The 11,552-nt window shown below is 34.8% G+C and overlaps 2 protein-coding genes across 2 annotated transcripts; both read left to right on the forward strand.

Annotated features, from left to right (window-relative positions):
• Window positions 1-245: 245 nt before the first annotated feature.
• Window positions 246-1,315, forward strand: LOC108779824 (glycylpeptide N-tetradecanoyltransferase-like). The gene is made up of 2 exons (XM_018547330.1): window positions 246-517; window positions 590-1,315. Exons 1-2 carry the CDS (start codon window positions 374-376, stop codon window positions 746-748), a joined length of 303 nt encoding a protein of 100 aa, XP_018402832.1. The 5' UTR covers window positions 246-373; the 3' UTR covers window positions 749-1,315.
• A 4,032-nt stretch (window positions 1,316-5,347) lies between these two features.
• Window positions 5,348-9,583, forward strand: LOC108779817 (hyaluronidase). Its single transcript, XM_018547324.1, has 5 exons — window positions 5,348-5,409; window positions 5,931-6,142; window positions 7,499-7,925; window positions 9,138-9,342; window positions 9,422-9,583. Exons 1-5 carry the CDS (start codon window positions 5,348-5,350, stop codon window positions 9,581-9,583), a joined length of 1,068 nt encoding a protein of 355 aa, XP_018402826.1.
• The last annotated feature ends 1,969 nt before the right edge of the window (window positions 9,584-11,552 follow it).

The following is an 11,552-nucleotide window of genomic DNA, read 5'->3' on the forward strand; positions in this document are numbered from 1 at the left end:
GGATAGCTATTGTCTAACAGTAGAAAAATTATATTTTTGGAATCTTGATTTCAACAGTACGCAAATTTTTAAATACTTACTGCGCGGTGATTCGATTAATATCAGACTTGAAACTATTTGCAAATTTGCATATAAGTATTATTAAATCGAGATCTGTTTTGACCCCGAAAATAGGATTAGTTTTCTTATTTAATTTATTCTTGTCGATTTAATTTCCACTTATAACTCTTTAATATTCATATTTGTGTTACAGTATCTGGAAAAGTTTGATCTCGCTCCGGTATTCTCAGTTGAAGAGTTCGAACATTGGTTTCTACCGCAAGCTGGCATTATTAACAGTTTCGTTGTAGAGAAGGAAGGAAAAATCACTGATATGGTGAGTTATTATACATTACCAAGTTCTATTATGCATCATCAGACGCACAAGACCCTCAAGGCCGCGTATAGTTTCTACAATGTGTCTACCACAACACCGTGGCTCGAACTAATGATGGATGCCTTAATATCAGCGCGTGACGTAAGTTTATTTCCTGCTTCTATCGCATTTTTCAAATAAGAATCAAACGTAATGTGAGTTTTTCATTTGCAGTTGGGTTTTGATGTGTTTAATGCATTGGATCTCATGGACAACAAGGAGTTTTTAGAACCTCTCAAATTCGGGATTGGTGATGGCAATCTTCAATACTATTTATATAATTGGCGTTGCCCCAGCATGACACCAGGCAAAATCGGTCTTGTGCTCCAGTAGACTTCTAGTTAAGAAAAAAATTAATCGCTGTTTAGAAAAAAAGAGAGGACATGTTTTGCATGTGTGATTTCGCACAAGAGATTAAAAAATAATGGTTAATAAGTACGAACAAACAGCGAATATGTAGCAACGCAATAAAAACAGCGTTGTTAATCTTAATCTTTCTTACCAATAGGAATAATTGCGGTGGTCAGAAGGAATCTGAGATTTTGTGTAGAAATGAGATTCGAATGAATTTCCAATTCCTCAAAAATCGTTCTTGATTTCTTCATTGGCGCCTTTAAAGACTCTAGATTGAATTATATACGATCGGGACTATAATAAAAATTGTGCAGCATTGTACAGCGCACGTGTATATATACGTATCTGCGTAACTGAAGCAAATGTAGATAAGCATTATGCAATTAATAGCAATTATGCGGGAAGCCATCCCGCATCACCCGAGAATTTTCGATTTTCAATCGTGTAAGCCTTTAGACGCCAGATAACTATATCCATTTTTTTTCCTTTACACCTCGGCTAATTAGACGACGTCTACCGAAGTATGAGACGATAAATAAGTTAAAAATAAAATAACATTTATTGAAATTAATTGATTTTTACTTTTTCTTGCTATTTCTAATTTGTATTTATCCTTATTAATTTCATACCCGTCCATATTCACACAAATAAATAAACTATTTGTATTATAGCGTTTATTGCATTATTAATTACTAATAACCTATATAACGTCTATATAGAAGTTATATAATCAAAGATTCGCTTCTAGTTTTAATTAGATAGACGTTTTAATTAGATATACGGGATACTTGTAAAAAAAAAACCAGTCTCAAATAATATTAAAAAGAGAAATCTCCGATTTCGATGTATGTTCTTTTATTTTTTCTTTTAACCTATTTTGAAAAATAATAACATTGATAAAAAGAAAAAATTTACATCTGTACAATGATATCGATTTCAACTACAGTGGGTTTCAATCGATCCGAGGTAGGACCAGCCCTTGGGGTCGGCGACCGACCGGGGCGCCAGGGTATGGAGACTCTAGAGTGTGGGAACGCCAGGACATGAGAGGAGGGGAGCGTCGTTCAACGAATGAAAAAAATTCGATTCAAATATTCCGATCTGGAGCAATTTTTGAATAGCAATTTTTTTCCCTCACTGTGCACCGATGCGGTAATAGGAGATGTGGATTTTTGCGTTTATGTTTTACGCTGTTTACTCGCTGTACTGTCAAATGAACAAACGCGATAAAAAAGCCCCAAGGCGGGAGGGTCTCTTTTAAGGCCTTAGCACATAATAAAACTTAAGACAAGAAATCAACAGTCGGATTCGTTACTGTTTATGTTATGATTCTATAGTTTCTACTGTGATTGGTCAATTCACTTACTACTTAAGTCTTACGTCTTAAATTTTTCTATGTGCCAAGGTCTTTAGGTCTCTTGCCCGGAGCGCCATAATTCTTCGGCCAGATTCTAATCCGAGGTTAATTAATGATAAGATGAAAATATTCAAGGACTCCTAATATAACAATAATCAATACAAGTCGAAAGGGCGAAGTAAGAGTCAAAAATAAAATTACATTTAAAATAATATTAAAATGTCAACATATTTAATTCTAAATTTAAAATACAAAATATAATTTACAAAAATTACTTAAAATAAACTAAAAACATGATGACGTTACGTAACAAGTTTCGACTCTTAGATTGAGTCCTCTTCAGACTTCAAATTGTCTTCTTCATGGATAAAATTATTGTAAATAGCCAAATATGACATTGTTATTGAAAAATTTATAATTCGCATGTTAACAAAATTTCTGTAAAATTAATGTAACGATATACAATATGGTATGTGAATGTTGAAGTTTTTAAGGAAACACTTACTAAAACAATAGTAACAATAAATTATAAAGTAAATATAAAATATGTCCATTTGTTAAAGTATGGTGAATATGAATAACAGTATGTGTTGAATTGTAATATAAAATATCAACAATGTAACGACAATGCGTTGCAAATATGAACATATTTGGCTATTTACAATAATTTTATTCATGAAGAAGACAATTTGAAGTCTGAAGAGGACTCAATCTAAGATCTTTTGTTTTTTAAATTTAGAATTAAATATGTTGACATTTTAATATTATATTAAATGTAATTTTATTTTTTACTCTTCCGCCCTTTCGATTTGTATTGATTATTAATTAATGATGTCATGCTCTGCTTTTTTTTTTTTTTTTGATTGGATGAATTTATAGCACTTTTGGATTAAATTTCATTCAAACCGATCACAATGCGCTGTTAGAGATGATGAAAGAAACAGTTTTTATTTCAAGGTAAAAAAGAGAGTCAGAAACTTGATACACATTTCGATTTATGATTATGTTACAAGCTCGACAGATCAAATCAATGCAGTCCATAAAATAATAATAATATTTGTATATTTACATATGAATATTATTGTAAATGCATTAATCTTTGACTGAAAACGTTTCTTTCTCATTTGTGTTTATGTATAAAAATTGCACGGTGCTCCGAAAGCAAAAAATTTTACTTTGCAGTAAAGTTTACATGGATAGGCGCAGAATATGTTACATAATACCTATAAATTTTCTATTTGCATGGTAATAAAAAATACTTAATAAAAAATTGATTTCCCTCCGTATGTTATATCTGTGCCTTCAAGGCACTAAGGTTGCGCAACACAATATCCTTTCTATCATTATCACGAACATCGTGAGTAAACCATCGCATTACAGCCTAGCGTATGGCCGACGCGCAAGGTCTTTTTGAAGATAACAGAGAAAACCTGTGATGTACCCGTAGCGATTAACCGGTTAAAATTTACATTTCGCTTTTAGATAGGGGGGCGACGTCCGAGAAACGACGGTCCTTCGGTGTTTGTCGACCCGTCGTATAAACGATCGATCAATGACGTTGAGTAGACAGGAGGACATAGATGGTATTCTACCTTGAGCGAACATTTATACATACAAATTGTTGATTGAACGATATCGCTGACAATCGGCAGATATGGGCCGAGCATAACTATTACTTGTTTACAGCCGCTTTTTTTCCAGTAGCGCGAAATTTGCATCTGAATATATTTAAATTTCTAGTAAAACTAACTGACGTGAACGTGTCGGCCCTTAGTTAATGCAACGGGGCTAAACGACAGTCAGAAACTGAGTCAGGGATACAATAAATAGGGGCTTTCTGCGGACGTGATGTGGTTTTCTTACAAGAAAGCCAATAATAATAATGTGTATATATCGAATTTAAAAAATCTTAATTTCAAAAAATTGTTCATTGATCCAAAAAAATATTTTTTTAAATTAAAAACTTTTTTTTTTCAGTGTATGATCTAACAAAATTGTCATCTTCGTTAACTCTTTTATCTTAAACATTAATATTGATAAAAAATATAAAATTTAAATATGTAACGTTTTATATGTACAAATATTTGTGAGAGAAATAACAGTGTATTGATCGAACATTCACAATTTTTATATGTATTTTACTTTTATTTACAATTTTTCAATATTGCAAATATTAAACGGTGTTTGTACGACGCAATGTAATCAACGTCATGTGTATATATATAATCACGTATTCCATTAAAATGTCTGCAATAGGTAGATGAGACTGTTTCTGATGAATGAGATGCTACATTTTATATTTATAGCATGTCAAATGCTATATATGACAGTAAATAATTGCAAAAGGTATGGATATGTCTCAACGTATATCATTCATTGAGAATTTATACTTTTTTCACTGTCAATACTTTTACAGTAAAATATTTTTTGCGACTGCAAGAATCTCGAAGATATTTCTTTAGCAAGAGCGTATACCCAGACGAAGGGCTGCTCGATTCAAAGAAATGTCTCCTTGTTTGATTAAAGAAAAAATTTCTTTAATTTTTATAACAAAGAAACATCTCTTGAATCGAGAAAATTTTTTATCTGGCTGAGGTGGCCGTTTCATCATAATCACTTGTTAAATCTGATCGCATTAAAGGATGGGTAAGTTCTTTATCTTGGAAATAAAGAGCAAGAATGTTTCTCTCGCGAGAGAATTCCTCGTACATTACATCATCCAGAAAATTCCCGACTAGACGCTCGTATTGATCTCAGAGGTTTGTGTCAACATATGGTAATGCCGACAGATACTCATCAAGCGCAATACAGTTATTCGCTTACGTGTGCCTTTTGTCCTACGGCAAAATGAGCAATAAAAGGGAAAAAAAATGAGGGAAGGGATATGTGCAAAAAGCAGGAAACGACGAATCATCGAATAATACCCGGAGCCAGATAACACTGTGAGGCGTGGACGAGCAGGAGTAGGTGGGGAAGGCACGAAAGACACGATGTGAAATAAATACTGGTCTGAAATCGAGCGGAATTCAGTCGCATACTTAGTGTACTAACAACGCAACGGTCTTGAGATCTCCCTGTGTGAAAGGAACCCTCTTCTCGCGCGCCCAATCAAATTATTAGTGACGCTTCAATACATCACATAATTCCCGAGAACGTCAATTTATAATTCACTAACGAGAGAAACTTTGTATTCCTGCTTCAAATTGGATCGAACTGTCACGATGTTACTTCGATACTTTCTGATCTTTGCCTTCGCGTCTGTCGCAGCCGCTACTTTTTTCGGGTATTTCACTTGCAGGACATTATATATATTTTTTAACTTCTTGAAAGTTCGTTTAAAAGCAGTTTAACTTTTAATTTTTTAAAAACTTATCTCAACCTTATTGCGTATATCTAGTACATATTGTATATAATTGGATATATTTTAGTTTTATCTGCAGTTTTCAAGCAATTTGTCGTCCTTCGCTTTGGTATCAAATAGAATCGGGAGACACTTAAAAATTTGTAAAAGAAGTTCGTGTCTATAGTAGATATCAAAGAAGGACGACAAATTGCTTGAAAATTAAAATACGTTTGTTTTTTAAATTTATTTGTATTACTCTAAATCTATTTTTAAATAGACTTTGCCACATCTACTTAGGCTAAATATATTGTTGCATAGTTATTAGTATCGAGGATTGCTAATCCAATTTTAGAGACCCTACTATAAACGCAAAGCATCCGAGAAGATCCGGTAGACTGTAAATATCTTATCTAATGGGTGTTACTGTCCACGCTTACGAATCACCTCGTGTTTCTGTCCAGCTTAAGCACAACGACCCTTCAGGCAAACAACCTGCGACAGTTCGATGTTTATTGGAACGTGCCCAGCTTTATGTGTAAACAATACAACGTGATATTTAATAATCTCGAGAATTACGGAATTCATCAAAATAAAATGGATGAATTTCGCGGTGAAAAAATTGCAATCCTTTATGATCCCGGAATGTTTCCGGCGTTATTATCCGATAAATCTGGTGGTAAGTTAAAACTGTTAAATCTGTATTGTATCATTAAATGAAATTATTCTAAAGTATCCAGCAAACATAACTGCGTTAGTCATTTGGCGATGTACATATGATTTCAGAAGCAATTTTTGACAATGAAAGAAAATCTCGGTATAACTATTATATTATATTATAAATCAGCGATTTATTCCAGTGCAGGTTTTGGAGCGCGTATAATATCTCTTACATGAAAGTCTCAAAATCATCTTCCAGATCTTATTCATTCGATCGTTTGCTCTTCTTCCAAAAGTCTTCTTCACACAAAATATTATTCCGCGTATTTCTATTGCTAACCGCTATTATACAATAATTATGTAAAATTTTAAAATTTTTTAATAAATTCCTCGGAAAGAAATTTGTTATTGTAAATGTTTGAAAGTCGAATTAACGTACGCTATGATATACATATTATGAAATCACGAAATACTTTTATGCTGCTCTATTTAAATATCCGAGTGTAGATAGTCGATAGACAAAAGAAGCTAATGAGTTTAAAAGACCTAGATCTATTGTTGCGTTACTACAAACGAAAAACGTATGTACTGGCAATCTGTGTGTATATACACTCACATGTGTACAGCCAAATGTGCGCTGTGGTGCATTTGCGTGTATATTCCGGTTTTCCGGAGTCGTGGCGGTATAACCGCTACAGTTATAATAATTTCACTCAATAATTTAATTCATTACATGTTACGTGACTATTATTATATTGCAGTTATACTGCCGCATAGGATTATTGATAGTTGCGGTGTTTGCAGAATATCTACAAAAGGAAATTGTTTAAATAGTTGTAATAATTTGTTAGATATCTATTTATAAGCTTAAGCGAATGTATTTTTAAAAAATTTAAAATATTTGTTTAATTAATCGACTTTTTTGCATATCTGTTATAGATATACACAAAAACAAAATTATACACAATACAATTGAGTATAATTTTGTTTTATCAGTTTTCAAGCAATTTGTCATCCTTCCTTGGTATCTGCCAGATATGAAAATATTTCCTTTAGTGGTACAAATATTTGAAGGTATAAATTAGTTCGGTCCGTTTTCCAAAAGATGATCGCCTCTAAAGACGGGTCATTTTTTAGAGATGGAATTCGAAAATTGCCTGAGAGATGGGAAAAGTAATAGCCAGCGATGGACAATACTTTAATTAATCTGTTCATTTATTTTGTTTTGAAATAAATGCATTTTTGAACACAAAAAACGGGCCGAACTAATTTGAACACCTAATATTAATATTAATCCCTTGACTTTTTGAATATTTTCAGAATTGTTATGTCTTTCGATTACCGATTTAATCACTCCTTGTATTTTCATTAGGAACTATAAAAATAAGAAACGGTGGTGTTCCTCAAGAGGGTGATCTGAAGAAACACCTCGAGATATTCCAGAAGCACTTGATTAAACAAATCCCAGACGGGTCGTTTAGTGGCATTGGCGTGATAGACTTTGAGAGCTGGCGGCCGATCTTCCGACAAAATTGGGCCTCTCTCGAGCCTTACAAAACTCTGTCTGTAAGACTGGAACGTAAGAGACATCCTTTTTGGAGCGACAGCGCCGTGAAAAAAGAAGCAAAGCGTCGCTTTGAAAAATACGCCAGAATATTCATGGAGGAGACTCTGAACATGGCAAAAAAGCTACGCCCTAAAGCCAAATGGGGTTATTACGGCTATCCTCATTGCTTTAATCAAACTCCTGGTCAGCCTACTGCACATTGCAATCGTCAGGCTATGGTAGAGAACGACGAGTGAGTAATACATATGTATACATGTAACACCGACGGGAATCAATAATTCAACATCCGCTAACGTGCATATAATTTAATAGCATATATGTAAACGCACCATTACGTTCAATTTTACACCGAATACACTAATCTCGAAATAATCTCGCGTTCCTCACAAATTGACATCAGAGTTGTGTTATCGCTTCATCGCCCGTGCCCGCGCCACACAGGTGAAAAAATGTACATTCTGCCTCACAGCGTGTAGTACACCATATCTACATAAAAGTTAAATTCATTAGAATTGAAAAAAAAAAACAGTGTACTATTTTAAAATACATTTAATGGCCTGTCACATTTTTGTCACTGCTTAATATGTCTCAATTTATAAACGACTACCAAATTTTGAGATTATAATAATTACATAATAAATAAATATCAATAATACAATAATTATCATTAATTGAAAGTATTAATAATTTAATCTTCTCATTTGGAATTATTATATCAATATTATCGAGGATATAATTAATTTTCGTCTTTAGCACTTTTGCATTAAATAATGTGTACATAATGCGTATTATATCTGAATATGTAAATCTAAAGTGGTATAATTTACTGTTTTTAAATTAATTAAAAGATTATTATAATGTTTTGACATTTTTTGGTATTACAATTTTTGTCTTAAATTATTTTAGAAATTTACCTTTACAAGCATTATTATGGTCTTTACGCTGTGTATTTGTGAAGCATATACTATCAAATCCAAATCTAGTAAATATATAAGATCGCTTTTTTTTTTCAGTTACGTTAGAAAACTAATCATAATGACCCGACATTGTTATTCTAATTAATAAATAACAATAGAGATTGAATTAGACAATAATGAAATAAGGCCATTAAATGTTAATAATTAAACAGATCATTGCACATAAAAATTTTTTTTAAATTATTTTTTTATGTACAAACTTCTTGAAAATATGGTGTATACGGTATTATGGAACTGACTGTACGTATAATACGTAATATTTAATTCAGCAATTGATATACAATGATTGCGGACGATTGCGGATCACGTATAAAGATTACATACGATGTTTATACCGAAATAGGTCAATGTCGAGGACATCAGAGTGTTAAAAAGCAACCTGCAATTTCGTTACCAGCGCTTTATCTAATCACGCGAAACGATAAAAAAGCAACGTCGAAGGTAATCACGAGCAATAATTTCCGTAGAATGTCTTGGCTCTTCACACTCGAGAACGTACACTTGCCTTCCGTATACTTGAGACAAGAGATCAGAGGGGAAGATCGGATGGGCTTCGTGAAGGGTAGAGTGTCCGAGGCGCTTCGTATGGCAGGCAAAATTCCGCGCAAACAACTAGTCCTTCCCTATTGCTGGTTCAAGTATCAGGATAACAGAGATCACTTTTTAAGTGAGGTAAGTCCTTTCGAACTCTTTGATATGTTTGCATCAGTCCCTGGTGTCAAAAAGATTTATCGAGAATTTGTCTACACAGAAAGACACGGAGAACACGTTCAACACGATCGCCAACCTCGGCGCTAACGGTTTGATTATTTGGGGTAGTTCTGAAGATACAAATACGGAACAAAAATGCAAGGACCTGTTACAGTACGTGACAAAGATTCTGGGACCGGCGATAAAGCGAATCAATCAATAGTTTTAAGCGGCGAAATAACGCATAGTTTTAATGAAATTGCACTGTTTTCAGTACAAATCCTTTTCTTTTTTTTGCTTATTTAGTCAATAATTTTTAATACATATAGTAATTTCTCAATCTTTTTCTATACACGATAGGTTGTTCGTGTGTGCCGGATTAATTTTTATTACTTTTATAAATATATACAAAAATTATTAAGTTATTCTTGCATATATTTTGACCGTATACGGTCAAATAAATTTGCTCCGACATTTTTTAATTGATATTCGCAGGTCCGGTATATTTTAAATAAATGTGTTTTTTATTGAAATCAATTAAACAATTCTTTTTTTTTGGTAAATATTTGAAGAATACAATTATGTAAGTTTGTGAAAAACATTTATTATAAACAATTTTAGAGGTAATATTTTTCGCAAAGTAATTAAATTATTTACAGATTTTTAATATGTCATAGATTTTAATTCAACAAGTGTCATTCAGCATATTATTAAGATCCAAGATGCAATGAGCATCAAAAATTGTTGGATCGTTAGTCAATTTAATTCGTAATAGTACCGCGGTAGTTTATTAGAGTTTGCGTTGTAAGTCTGAAAAAAATTTCGGCGCGCAATTAAAAAATTGACACACGTAGTACATATATAAATTCACACGAAATTATATTAGACGCATCCAAGATCCAGCTTGACCGTAAATGGCTTATTCTCATCTAGTTATAAATAATTTCTCACAACTTTTTAGCTGAAAAAAGAATGTCCCGATTTACTGGACCCGCGAATACGGATTAAGATTAATATCTTTAGAATGTACTTGTAAAGTTGCGTATTAAAAAAAAAGAAAGGATAGAGACTATTGTTTATAGCCAGTTACTTCTAGTATAAGAAAAGTAATACACAGAACACGAATGATCTAATCGTGTGAATCGAGGGTTGACTTTAGTTTATGCACAATTCAATTTGAAAGTGGGTAACCTTTATAGGCTACTTAGATCTGGCAAGATGTAACATTCGTCAATTTCAGGGTGAATTTAAAGAAGCATAGTGCAAATGTCTAATAAGCTTCGAGGAGCCATAAATGGCTGTCGGAGGGCTAAGATAATGAGAGAGAGAGAGAGAGAGAGAGAGACTGCGGTAGGGAGGGGGAGGCAGCTTCCAGTTGACTGGGTCCGAATTTTTGCGGATCAGCGGCAGTGATCTCGTTAACGTTGGCGGAGGCGCGCGTCGCGGCGTCCGGCTCGCCATCCCTGAATCCTCCTCTTTGTCACCTTCGCACCGCGCGCATCGCCCCGAAGCCGGCAATCGCGTTCGCGGCTCGGCCTCTCTCGGCTACGATCGATGAGCGCGCAATGTTGGCGTTCGACAAGTTTTACTGGTTCGCGATGTAACGCCTCGGGCGATATGCTTTTTACAGTACGCGCGACGCGTTTTGTAGAGAGGTGGTAGAGAGCCGGAGAGAGATCTCTTTCCCTTACGCTCACTTGGTTGATCTCTCTTCCCCTCCTCGCACCGTCGGTCCCGTCGTCCTTTCTCTCTCCGCTTTGTCGCACCTGTGGAGAACGTCGATGCGGAGGCGCGAGACCGACGAAGAAGGAGAACGGAACGGGAACGCGGCACGGAACGGGAACCGAACGCGTACCGCGAGTAGAAGGAGGAGCTGAAGGAGAGAACCCGGTGGTGGAGGTGGAGGAAGAAGAAGAAGAGAAGGAGGCGGCGGGCAAGGGGCGGAGGAGGTGGAGAACGAAACACGAGAGATCGGCAGCACAGTTTCGTGTTCAGCTTAGCTCGGTTCGGCTCTCTCGACTTTATATAGTATCGAAAACCACCAAGTACTCGAAAAAGGTCTCCTCGTATTCCCCTCGGGAACGGTTCCGCGCGCTCACCGAGCCGAGAGAGTCCGGTGGTTCTGCGATTTCTCTCCTTCTCTCTCTCTCTCTCTCTCTCTCTCTCTCTCTCTCTCTCTCTCTCTCTCTCTC

The sequence above is a fragment of the Cyphomyrmex costatus genome, unplaced genomic scaffold (assembly GCF_001594065.2).
Source record: "Cyphomyrmex costatus isolate MS0001 unplaced genomic scaffold, Ccosl1.0 scaffold635, whole genome shotgun sequence".
In the NCBI taxonomy this organism is placed as follows: Eukaryota; Metazoa; Arthropoda; class Insecta; order Hymenoptera; family Formicidae; genus Cyphomyrmex; species Cyphomyrmex costatus.